The sequence below is a fragment of the Zophobas morio genome, unplaced genomic scaffold, assembly GCF_036711695.1.
Source record: "Zophobas morio isolate AGI-343-1 ecotype UQ-CSIRO unplaced genomic scaffold, CSIRO_AGI_Zmor_V1 ptg000024l, whole genome shotgun sequence".
Taxonomy (NCBI): Eukaryota; Metazoa; Arthropoda; class Insecta; order Coleoptera; family Tenebrionidae; genus Zophobas; species Zophobas morio.
The window spans coordinates 10479947-10494111 of record NW_026972129.1 but is presented as its reverse complement, the minus strand read 5'-3'; the positions used below and the strand labels follow the sequence as shown (position 1 = coordinate 10494111).

Genomic DNA, 14165 nt, shown 5'->3' with positions numbered 1-14165 from the left:
TGTAATTTAAAATTGATAAACCGACAGTTCAATGTATGTGTAAAAAAACGTTTAAACCTGATAAAAAGAATACAAATTTTTAACTTTAGTCGTTTGGACAACTTTATGCCCAGTGACATCAACATCAAACAGACGCTATCGTGTTTATGGAAAAGGATAAAATTCATCCTTTAAACTGTCGGACGGAATTACAGTCAAACTTCCTCCTTCTTCTAATATATTTTTTGATTCAAATTTGGTTCTTATGTTATGTGTAAATAAGTCCAACATATTATGAAGTAAAACTTTTTGTCTTGCAGAATCATTATTTAATTAGCGACCGTTTTTCTCGTCGGTTCACGACAGGACTAAATTTTCGTTAAAAATGTACAAATTGAAAATAAAGAAATTTTGCATGTGATTAAGCCTGCTAACCATTAAAAGATATGATAGTGCTTTGTTATTGGTCTTAAAACACGCTTGCGTTTTTTTACAGTGATAAAATTGTAGACTGTAGTAAAATAACCTTTCTTGCATATCCTGAAGTATTCTCTGCGTGGTCCGAAATTTCAGTCAATTAACTAATAATATCAATTATCACAAGGAATGATTTAGAACTTTTCGAACTAGGATGTGTAGTGTCTATTACGTTATTCTGATGTAAAAAAAATGTTAGGACGCTATTAGGGTTATTTACTACTGTTTTGCTAGACCTGCGGAAATTACAAAAAAAAAAATTCACTCGCCACATTTTAATGCCAAATGAAAAATTATTTGTGAACATACATTATATTATTCTGTGAATCCATCCTACAGATTTATTATTTTCAATGTGATGGAAATTACTGTTACGTTGGCATTAGAAAGAAGACATTTAAGAAAAAATGTACTATATAATAATGCCTGTATGTGTATTGTTATGTTTTATGTTGTGCGATTGTAATTGAAATAATTTCGGAGGCTTCTACGGTCGGAATCAATACATGATCGTTTTCCGGGTTGGAACCGTGTTGATTAAGTTTTTAGGCTCTTCAGGAGCAGCTTGAATTACTGAGTTATCTTGCCCTTTTGCGTTATTCTTAACCCTGCTCCTGAAGATGCCACTTACGAAAGTGCGCGAAACGTTGAGCCAAAACGATCATGGATTGTAATCGAGTCATCTATGATAGCGTAGACGTATGTCCTTACCTTAAATGTTGTGGATAATTGTGATGCTTAAAACAACTCCACTTTTAATGAATCGGACGTTTATGGATATAAATTTAAATACATGATTCATCAACTTCTAATATTTTTCCTAATTTATTATATTTACCAGTGGCTGCTCGTGATCTTTTGAAATGGGGGGACACAATTTGATTGATGAGTTAAATGTGAAGATATAAAATAGGTTGATATTACCAATTAATAGACGAAATTGTGTGACGGAAATAAATACAAAAATGTTCATGGCATCTAAAAGTACATTTTGGAAAGTTTTAGGCTTTCCTTTAAAAACCGTTGCTTCTTTCAAATGATCTGATAAAGCAGAGTCCAATTTAGCCATAAAATCAATCAGACGTCGAAATATACCTGGATTTTGTGATTCCCTACTTTCGTCATGTCCACGTAAAGCAAATTCAAACACTCCACAAAATTTTATGCTCATTATCAATCGGCGTAATATATGGCGATTTTTGTCGACCCTTGCGTTACGTGCCCGAATATTATTAATATAAGCGGTGTGTAGTTGTTTCCGAATGTCTGTATTACCGAGAAATTTATCCAAGAATATAGTAACCGATAGTAACTCAATCCTGCCAAGCACTGTCAGAACGGAACCGCAGTCCAGGTGAATCAGGCGGCTAGGACGTGAGGTTTACATGGCAGCGGTGTAAACAAAACGTCTCAATCAGCCATGGTTCGGTCTCTGTTCCCGGCTTTTATCAGCATTGCATCAGAAATAACATATCATATATCCAAGACACATCTTTAGATGTAAGTGGATGTAAGTTTTGATACATTTTATACAAGTGGAGCGAGATAAAAAAATTAGTTTTGATAATTATGACACAAATTTTCGGGTAATTTTTTAAATATTGAAAATTACTATTTTGCTATGTCCAGTGTGTTTGTGGACGTTATAATTTTGGGGGGCAGGTGCCCTTGTGACCCCCGGTCTTACCTTGATGATCCATTTTTGGTATAAATTCAACTTTATGAATGACACTTATTAAAAAAGAAGTGTATTATTGCCACCGGCGTAATTTAACGTGAATTCAACCTAAATTCAAATTCTCACATTTATTTTCAGTTTTGTTTTGATTTCCCTTTATAATTTGCGCTCAAATTGTCAAAAATAAATCAGTTCTTTTAAAAACTTTCATTATGCTACTCTTGAAAAGTAGCATTTTTGTCAGAAATTAAAAAACACTTTTGCAATGGTCAGGAAATAGAAGGTGTTTGACAGTTTTCTGTTTAGGTGACTTGAGATGAATTCTGTGAACTATTACCCAATAATCATGTGGACTATGCACATTTCTCCAATATCCTGAAACGTTGTGTATTTCAATTTCGAAAAATAAGAAGTTTAGAAAAAATAAGAACAAGTGACAGACCGAAATTCAAAAGAGGTCCAGAAAACATTGCGACTGGTTATGGAAGAGGCCCCTTCAACGTCTATAAGAGATTTGGTGCAGCAAGAAATGAAAATCACTAATTATGATTTGTGTGAATAAAAAAATTCTTAATTTTAATTATTGTCGTAATTTAGATGAATACCAACTAAACTTTTGTAAGTGTATTCTCCGAATCTTAATTTAATACCAATCAGCCTGTACAGACCCCTTTCGAAACTTTTGATTATTTCTTGGATGTCGACATCATTAAAGTAAAGTGTTCCTATACTTAAATACGTAAAAGATATTGTAATATCACCTTTGAGAAATTTAGTAAATTTATGTATAAAATCTCGTATTTCTGTGGGTACTTAAAAATTGGGATAAGAACGATTCAGACAATTATCGACCCATCTCTATGATACGTACAAAAACTTCTAGAAAAAATATTACATGAACAACTAAGTACACATTTTGAAAAAAAAATGTCCACTTGTGATGCAATACTAAATCTGATTGAGCTGATTGGTGACAACATGGAAAATTTAAAGTAAACGTTGCACCCTTCCTCGATCTTACACATTAAGCTTTTGACTGCGCTTCTCATGTTGATGACAGATGACATATTTGTATTGGTTTAGATTTTCTAAACAAATGTTCTGGTGTTCTGAATAAACATTTCTAAAATACAAGAGAATGTTTTCAAAACAAAATCAATCAGTGTTACGTATTCTAGGGATCCATAATAATGTTCATTTAATATTTTGGTGAAATAATGCTGTCAATTTTTCAATGCGCTATTGGAATATATCTGTAGATGTTAATTTTGATGGCTACAATATAAGTTTAATCGTATTCGTAAGTCAAAATTTTAGGAAACGTAAATAATGTGTTCTTGAAATAATCAAAATAAATTGGTTCAAAATTTATTTTTTTTAATACAATGCGTATGTATTTAATTCTGAAAAATACTGGCTATATAATCTTTATGTTTTACACAGCATACGTATACATGTATGGAGTGCTGTAATAAATAAATAAAGACAATTTGGCAACGTCTGTTGAGTAATCTTTCGCTGTAACATTTTATGATCTAAATTTAATGCTTCTGCTTCTCAAAACTTGTATGCATCAACTTAAAAATATTAATAAATTGTTAAAACGAAGATAACAGCATATTTACTCAAATAACTTCATTATTTTGATCGGAACAATGAATACATAAATTTTGGTTAGAATTTTACATTCTTCACTCTTTAATCCTAAAATGTATTTAATTTTTTATTTCACCGCTTCCGTAGTTTCAAAAACTGTCTCTTTAATAAAATCACCATCAAATGAAAGACCTACACACCAACGGAAACAGACTCCTTGGATTCTATAGGCAAAAAAAACTAGGATCCATACTCTCCCTAGCCTGAAAGATTTAAGCGATATTTAAACAGCATCAGTGTCTATAAATTTACTCTCGTAGATAGTAAAAGTTCTTTGTTGAGAAAAAACAATAAATAATGAAAGATTTGATAAGAATTAATTAACTCCTTTTAATGTGCTTTAGTTTTGTTATTCTCCGTTCGTTTTTGGTTCATAGCAGCATATCATGAATTTAATAACTACCGCCACTACCCAAGAGCAATTTATCTTTTAAGATACCCTTGAATTATTCTTGAACCTGTTCCGCAAACTCATGTGTTCTAAGATGTTTTTTCTCACCGGTTTTTATTAGTTCTCTTCGTTATACGATGTTACATGATAAATTTTGTAATGACTTTTTTAAGTAAAGTACATAAATTTTCTTTAACAAGATATAAATTAAATTTGCCTGTTTATCTAGTAATACATTTCACGAGTTGAACAGAGCTTCGGTCGTCCCACGTAAAATAAGCTAAAATTTTTTTAATAATCACTTTAAGTATTTATTGTGACATTAACGACATTCAGTAATAAAAAAGCACATTTTATTAGACTTAAAATACAAGCAATAAATAAAGTGTATAAAGAGGTCGGCCGCTGAATATATTTATCATCCGGAGTTGAATAGTTCAATTTAACGCAAAATACCTCCATACCGTATGGCATTCTGAATGATTACAAAATCAAATGTTTATTTTACAGCTTCAAGTGATTCATTCCTTTCGAAATCACAACACAAATTTTGGGCTTAAATAAATTAGTATAATTTGGTGTAGCGATGTGTTCGGTATTTTCTTATTTCGTGTAAGTGCACAAAGTACGATCATCATGTTTATTCCATTATTATTTATACTTACCATAAATTATCTCGTTGTATATACCTACGTTGTTTTCTAAAGGAAAAACGCAGTATTAAAATTGAAGCAGGTCTTGCATACCGCCAAACATGAAAGTTATCACACTGTCGGAACTTGTGTGTGTCGCAGTTTTATTAAAAATATATAACTATATGTACAAACATTTTAAGCTAAGTAAATCATAGAAAAGTTTTAAACAAAATTAATTTTAAGTGCCAATAATTGTGTAAACTTAATATTTGAAAACGATAAAACAAATTGAAGAGTCTAATATTCTGCCAAATTGACTATTCTTGATAGAACAGTTATTAACACGCCACTGTATAAAGAAAGCACTTTCAGTCCTTGGTGTACAGTTAACTACAACGTTATAAAAACTAGATTACTGTCAATTTTCTCATAAAATGCCGTCGACAGTGCGTCGATCTTTTCCAATCCTTTGGAATATAACCAGTAAGAAGAGATTTTGTTTCCAGGTGATCAAATTTCTGATTACCTCATCAACCACCCGGATTTCCTGGAGCGCTACATCATGGACGAAGTGGAGGTGGAGCAATTGGAAAGGTGGATCATACGTAAATCTCAACGTTTAAAAAAGAAGCCGGAAACGGCGTCTAGAAATGGTCGGAAAACCAGCCTTTCGAGATGGAAGTTCTGTGTACATGCAGACAAACGTCAGATGCTCCAGGATCTCACTCACAGTTTACAACTGAAACCCACCAAAGATCACGTGTTGTGGGAATTGGCCAACTGCATTTGCTCGGCTGTTAGTGCCGACGGTTTTAGGTAAATAGTTTCTGTTTTCAGGGATAAAGTTTACTGGGGTAGCACAAGCTACCTTAACGCAATGTAGCTATAAATTTTTGTTTGGATTTGACGCTGAAAGCAAAGCTGGACTGACAAACACCTAGAAGGTTAAAGCACTTTAACACTTCACTACACACGTGTCAACAATTGGTTATTTTGATACTTGAATGAAACAGCTTCCATTAACATGTCGCGTTCTATTCTCTTTATTATACGCCAGTTGAACATGAAGACACATTTGAAACAAATGTACTTAACACACTTTTTCATGATTTCATTATTATTTAAACACTATATTTTACAATGAAGTTCACTAAGTAAGTATTTGAATTAATAAGGCATGCACTTGTTGCAACTAATCACAGCGTTATAAATAAGAATTGAAAAATACATTCGGTTGCGAATTAATTTATTTGAAGGATGCTGCTATATGTAAGTTCATGTGCCTGATGAAGGTAGTATGTGCCAAAACACGTATAACAGTCCTACAAATACATTATTTTGGTACTGAACGTATCTTTCAACAGTTATTTACAAAGTTATGTAGGTGTTGTTTTACAGTGAATTTCAAGTAACGCACCAAAAACTTTTCTGAGATTTATTAACAAAGTTTCAAGGATCAATAATCAGTCTCATCTTCTGAAATCTTGAACTTGTAATATAAATAGATGTTAAGATTTAGGAGAAGTGATTCCTGATATGCGATTAGGATTAATGTGTTTGAACAACACCGCTACTTTTTTGTTCACTCAAAAAAACAAAATTATAAACTTGATATAGGTTTGAAGCTTACTAAATAATTAATTTTTGAACTAATTTCAATAGTATCGCTAACTTAATAATTTAGTTGAGTTCGCAATAAGAGTTAATGCATTACATTTCACTTTAAAGTATTATAATTTTAGCGTACCAGTTAATTAATAATGCCATTTGACATAACTATTAGAGAAACTTAATATAAATTAGTTTGTAGTGATTTTGTAATTAAACTAAAATCTACTAAAGCTGCCACTGTTCTGAAAAGTGTTCAGTGCAGGTATGTGTGGGGAAATGCACGATTATAACAAAGTTTCAGTTGTATTACAAGGAAAGCGGCAGTGTACAACTTGTAATTCATGAATTTATTATAAAATTTGCTTGCCAATTATGCTAGTGCCGTACCTAGAAACAGATTTCAAAGGAGGTTACTAACAATGAAAGGAACAGGTGATACTTCTATTGTTGGGTCCGCTTTAACTTTCCAGCGTACAAGACCCGTAAGCAATGCATTTTATATGGGAGAATTCGCGGCGGTGTTGTCAGTTACTGAAGAACTTGAGACATGATCTTACACAAATTATCATAAAATTTTTGTCATTCCGCTTCTATTCGTGTGAAAATTTGACTTTTATGTTTTAAAATTTCGTAGTAAATCGAACTAAGTATCCAAAATGTCTTAGTTTTTTAATTACAATATAACTAATCGCTACTGATTCTAACAATCTGACTTTTACTGTACCAGTGTTTTTAAATTTCTACCGAAAAAAATCTTTCTTTGTTGCCTACACAAAAAAGTTTTTTTTATTGTTGAAAATTTTAAAGTTGTTCAGTGGCAGATGTAGATCACGGTCTAAAATAATGTTTGTAATGAAGAAGTACTTAGTTGACAATGATCTTTGTTTTTGAACTCGAGAGAGATCTCGGATGCGGCACATTAAAATCTACGGCACATTAAACCTATACGTACCTCTCGATGGATCGAGAACGCCGCTTCGAGGTTTCTTTGGGTTGCCCATCGCGATTCCCGCTTCCAGGCTCTTCGTTAGCGGATGCCGCCCGACCGATGAGTCATCATCGCCGTACATACTAGACCCCATAAGCGTCGTACCGGGGCGGCGTATGGGTTTCTTTCGTAACAATATGTTGCATTTACTTATTGTTCGAAGCACGACTTGCTTTCAAATACAATTAATTGCAAGAAAAACTTATTATTGAGTATCTTCATTATTCAAAAGTAATTTTAGTGTAACTATTACTTTGTCGCAGATTCATCTCAAAATTTTCAGTAATAAAAAAACCTCGTCCAATGCTAGAATCAGTAGTGTTATTACCGTTAAAAATCTAAGACAAAACTTGGAAGCGATTGTAATATGATTCGATAAACAGCAGAAAAATGAAAATTCAAAAAAAGTCGACTTAGACGAAATTTGAAAAATAAAATTCGGATTTTAACACTAACGGATGCGGAATGAAAAGAGATTTCCAAATTCATATACCGATTCTTGAGTTGTGTCGTTAAAATGCGATTTTTATTTATTACAATTTTGTTGTATGTCGATTTTGTTTTGAATATTCACATTTTTAAAATTTCATTTTGCTGCATAGTGTTCAAAAAAACTAGGACAAAATTTTTAACAAAAAATTCATTTTTTTTAAATGAAAATATCAGCAGTTAAGTAAAACAAAGCTCGTGTTAAAAAAAATAGTATGGTATTTAGGAAATATTTTGAAAAAAAATTCGTGGGAGTCTTAAATGCTCCTCCTTCTCTTGCCTACGGCCCGAACAGCTTAGTTCAACATGATGTTTTTTGTAAAATAAATATTAATCTTAACGAATTATATCATGTAACCAATTAAATATTGAGGTGCTTAACTCTGTTAAATCAAGTTAAACATTCAATAGAAAAATTCTAACGTTGAAATTTTGATGTTGAATTGTCGGTATTATAGAAAACTAAATATAAGTTATATAATATAAATATTTTACATCAATGCTCGAATAACTAACGTAGTTTTCTTGTACTTTTGAAGCTACAGGATTTGTGATGTTAGTACCGAACTATGGCCGTTTACTCATTTTTTTTGCATTGGTAATACGCTTTCAGAAGACAAACTCATCCAAATCAAACTAATTTCTACATGACATTCTTACGATGTATAAACATAAATAAACACTTGAGCTTCAGTCTGATATTACCTAGTCCTGAAGGACATTTTATCCCGTTAATTATGTGCTTTGCTTTAAATATATTTTACATTGTCCGTACGACGCAGCGGCTGCGAGGGTGTTATTTATGCCGCTTGTTTTTATTTTAGAGCGGGTGTCACAAAACGAAAATCGTAAAATCAAATTTTTTTAAAGAGCTGGATTTGTCGGCCAGTTTTTTATTGATCAAATTAAGAACTTCATTTTCTACAAAAAGTAAGAATACCCACGTCTTTATTTAATTATGATCAAATAAAAATAATAATAATAATAATCTTATTTAAAACATTTTGTGCCATTGTGGCTTAATTAACAATTTTAGTCTTCTGCTTTGAGAAGACAACTCATTCAAATTAAACAAATTTCTGCGGAACATTCTTTCGATGCATAAACATAAACAATCGAAGTTAAGCATTTCCGTTGATTATTTGCTTTGAATATATTTCATATTGTCCATATGTGTGTACCTCCTTGGAATTTGCACCCCCGCAGCGCAGAGTATTCCAGGTGTCATTTACACCACTAGTTTTTACTATATAAAGGTTATCATAAAATACAATTTTTTTATAATTTTTCAAAGAATTTTTTAGTTACTCGGTGCGCATTAATACTAACTAACTGTTCCAGTTTTAATTTATTTATTTGGTTATATATAATGTCATGGTTCCTAGAATATAAATAGGAGGTCTTCCATTATCGTCTATCTGACGTCTGTTAGTGATTTTGTTAGACAGATAATCTCCAAAACTAGTGGATTGATTTTGTGAAATTTTATTGTGTGCAAAATGTAAAAATCAAAATTTTACAAATTGACTTAGAAACTAAACCAACTTTCCAAAATATTTGAAGATGTCATGTTAAACTTTTGGTAATTTTAATTTCAGGTGGAATTTGCTTCTTTCTTTGCATGCACTTTCTTCATACATGTCTATTTTTATATTTGCAATTAATTTTATTGATTAAATTATCCTAACTCGGATATTTCTTCCTATTAAAAATTACTCAAGTCGTCACAAAATTTCGTTATGAAAATCTCACTTGAAACTTCGCATATCTAACAAACCGCCTTACTTGTAGTTTAATAATGCGTGATTTAACTGATTGTACCTCAAGGACGAGACAAGTTCGGTTTACATAACTTACTTAAGACCATTTTTCGTAATCAATGTTTTTTTACATTTTATAGATTCAGTTATTACACTTTCCAATAAGTTGATAACGGCATCTCAGATAAGTAGATATTTATTCAAAAATTTGTTTTTATTTTCACGAAATGTTACTCTAAACAACATGTTTCACTTTCTTCTAAATTTGAACTCGAAACTCGTATACGTGTCGTGTGGATGTCCTTATCCTCGTTTCCCCAGAAATTAGATTTGTGAACGAATTGAATAAATATATGCAGGGTGTCTCATTTAAAATTCATTTAATTTAGTCCATCTCAAATATGAGGCATTATATGATTGTTTTTACAAAATTTTGCGATGACTTCAAGGCAATCAGTTTTTACGTTGCTAAAATTTTAAGGATATTTTTTAACGAAATTATGAGACTGCATTGTCAAATTTTGGTGGGGATGAACAAACAAAATATCTAGAGGATAATCTTTAAACCACATCTAAAATTTTACGGCAACCAGTGTAGTAGTTTGTATTAGATTATATGTATATGTTTTATAAAATCAACTAAGCATGCAAATGACAGGCGGACGGAAACGAGCGACCAATATTTTCGTATTCTACAAGCTTTGAAATATTGAGAAAGAATCAAATTAGTCAAGATGAACCACCTACTATGCCTTTCTGGAAAGTAAATATGGAATTAAAGTTGATATTTCTGCTCTGTCAGTGTCATGTTCATGTCATATCAAATAATTAGTGCTTTTATGTTAAAACTAACAGAATTTGACGTAAAAGAAAAACATCAATTCATCACCATTAATCTTAACCCAAAAACATTCCAATAACTTGATATGACGTCCACAAAATAAAATTACCAAACAAAAGTTATAAAACATTAGTAACTATAATTTTATTACTGTAACTCTGGGTGGCACACAGTATTATATTAAGCGTATAATATTTTGTTTCAGATTGTACCTCGCAGATAAAGATAATCCGGAGAATTTAGCCCTCTTTTTAGGAATAGAATGTAAAAATGAAAATGGAGAGCCGAAGTTGCAAAAAATAAAAAGCGGAGTCAGCGTACCGTACTACGTATCTAAAACTCTTGAACCTGTTAGACTTTCTAGGGGTGATTCTGATCCTCGTTTTCCGGATGGAATACCAAATGACGTAAGTAAATAGGTTGCCTTCATGCCTTTCACTTTCTATTTTAACAAACCATGTCAGTTTGAAAAATTAACAGGAACTTGTAAAAATTTAGTATAATTTGTATTTTTTTTGTTTTAAGTAAATCAAAGATTTTTGCGTACATATGTGTATCAAATTACATAAACAAATTTAACGTTCAACTGACTGCTATAAAATATTGGATTTCTTTTCTTTACAATTTGATTTGCGTCATAAAATCAAATCTTCGACACAAAAGCTCTGTTAAAAATGTTTTTACAGTCGCTGTTAATTACCTGAGATAATGGAAGCCGTATTTTTTGCTTTTAAAGCAATCAATACGAAATTTGTTTTATAAATTTATAACCACACCACAAATCAAATTATGTCTAATTAGCGGCATAATTTGAATTTATTACCTGGCCATAACTAATAAACAAAAAGCTCACGGGGACATTCGAAATTTACGATCGTTTTAATCGGCAATTAATTTGAATTAAGTAATTTGTAAAAAGATAACATCTAATTTTAAGGATACTAAGAGCCATGAAATGGAAAAGTAAAGCTAGATGATTTAAATTTAATAAACGAAAAACAATAATAAATAAAACTCCACTCATAAAATATAAAATCTTGACTTGAGAATCCTTTTATATGTACCGTAAGTATTCAGGAGTCGTATTTAATGATTTTAACTTTTAACTCATTAAAATTAACAAATGTGATTTAAATTTTTGTTGTTTTTTTTTCATTATCACTGCATGATAACAATAATTTACTGCACTCAGTATTATTTTTGTTTTTATTATACTTTTAAATAAATTTAAAAATGGTATAAAATAAAATAGTACCAAAAAAATAGAGTTTTAAACGTTAGAAATTAACAAATTCACAATGGACGATTATAAACTAAAAGCAAATAGTTATTTAATACTGGGTATGATTTTTTAAGTACTAATATAGAAACTAATTTGTAGAATTAATTTACAGATAGATACATAAGTAAAGATATCATTCTTTTTTCAAAAATTATGAAAGATATACATCATAAATTGCAAGCCTCGTCCTCCCGGCTCGGCTTTCACCAATTTCCTAGCATTTCCAAAACAGCATTTTCCAGCCTTGTTAAACAAATAACTATTTCCCACCAAATTTGTTCTAATTTTAATTTGACCAAAAACAACTCGAGTAATGCAATTTAAATACACGAGAATGTTTGCATATTGGTTATAAAATTTTTTACTTATTTAAATTCCAAATTAATGTATCAATAATCCAGACCTCTACTCAAAACACCCCCATAATCCGAGCGCTGTAGTTGTGTAAACTGATTTCCATAATCTAAACCTCTGGGTATCTATAATCCACATTTTACTGAAAATCATCTTACACGCATACTTCGCCTTTTCTTATAAAGCGTCTTTCGCTTTTTTAGTACCTACCTATTCCAGCTGGCTAGTAAAAGGAAGCACGCAACTCCCACGTTAGCGCAAAAAATGAAAATTTGAGCTTGCTGGATGGATGCCGGCTTTTCACCTAATTCCGTAATCCGAACGAACTTGGAGGCTTTTTATTCAAATTATTACTGTGTATACCATAAATATAATATGCACGCAGCTGCCTGCTGTGTAAGCTATTTATTTTTCGAGCGCCAAGGTGTGGGTTGTTCCTTTACCGTCGAAAATTACAATTATAATAATAATTGATTCGTGTTTTTTGCGAAGACGTCGTCAACGTTTTGCTGGGAATAAACGTTTTAACATTTTCTCGTGTATAGTGTAGCGATAATCATAACGTAACTAAATGGGCAGAGCTTTAGAAATAAATATTTTCTTATAGAATAAGTTTTCAACATGGCGTCAATAATCTTTTAGACCAGAAATGTAGTCTTTGAGACATACAGTAAATTTTGACAGGATAAACCTATGTTTTAAGACACGTAGTGATTCTAATTGCTACTTTACAGTTAATGGAACGGTGGCGATTTATTTATATTTTAAAATTTCATGATTTCTTAAACTATATATGTATACAGGTCGGTAAAAAGTATGGAAGCAGTTTTACGTAATTGGTTTTTGAGATGCAAAATTAGCTTGATTTTTTTAAAAGCACTAGTAGTCAAATATTCCGTTTTTTAATTTTTTTTCTGAATTCAGAAATGTAACACATGCATTATTTTATTTTTCCCAACATGGTAAAATAAATTGTCAAAATAAAAATACTAAAAATCAGAAAGTCGTAATCCTGGCGTAGGACAGTTTATTCAAAAATTATACCTAGTGCGCAATCATTGTAAAAATTATAGAACTAAGGAACAAATAATTTCCAAAATATTCTAGAAACAACAATACACCGATTTAATGATTGTAAATCGTGAATACACTGTTATGAAAACTTTTTGAAACATTTAAATAAAAAATTACGTTATTGAAAGAAGATCAAATTAACATTTAAAAAGCAATAATTTTACAACAAATGTTCATAATGTTCTCCATTTACTTCCTGGCAATAGTAAATACGTTGCAGAAAGTTTTCAAATCAATCTGTTATAATATTCGGAGGAATATAACCAATCACATTTAATATTCTTACTTGGAGTTCTTCGATGCTTTGTGGTCTATTAACATAAACTCGATTTTTTACATAACCCAACAGAAAAAAGTCAAGTGAGGTTAAATCTGGTGATCTAGATGGCCACTCAACTGCTCCCCTTCGTTCTATCCCCCTTCCAGGAACCAGATGGATTCTGTAGGGAAATTTGGGTGTCCATAGTTGGGAAATATTTATCTAAGTCTAGGAGTAATACTTTGTTGCAAAAGTGGGAGACATTTCTCATACGTTTAAATCTCCGTTAATGAGCAAAAGACCTACAATGTGGCGACCAATAATGACGCGCCAAACATTAATTTTTTGGACGTACTGTATATGAACCTCCTCCATCCAGTGTGGATTTGTATTGGAACAGTAACTATAGTTATTGCGATTAATATGCCCATTCAAACAAAAATTAGATTCAATTGGTTTATGAAGTTGCCACCCTGATCTAGTCTGTCTGCCATTATTTCGAAAAATTCTACTTCAGTATTGCTTCGACGTCTGTCGCCATTGCCTACCATCACCAAGATTTCTATTCGTTCAGTTTCTGTTAATGGTACCATTTTAGTGTTTTATGGAAATAAATCATAAACCTGGATGTGGAAGTTTGCTTTGCAGTACAAACTGACAAATCGATGACAATATTTACAAAGCGAACTAC

The 14165-nt window shown here is 31.4% G+C and overlaps 1 protein-coding gene across 2 annotated transcripts in view; it reads left to right on the top strand.

Moving 5' to 3' along the window:
• The window catches only part of LOC135135698 (probable 3',5'-cyclic phosphodiesterase pde-5), a 103753-nt gene that overhangs the window by 54146 nt on the left and 35442 nt on the right, over positions 1 to 14165 (top strand). For both annotated transcript variants that reach the window (XM_064064838.1, XM_064064837.1), the window contains 2 exons: positions 5323 to 5632; positions 10711 to 10912. In XM_064064838.1, the coding sequence (XP_063920908.1) occupies positions 5323 to 5632; positions 10711 to 10912 (512 nt within the window). The remainder of the gene's footprint in view (positions 1 to 5322; positions 5633 to 10710; positions 10913 to 14165) is intronic.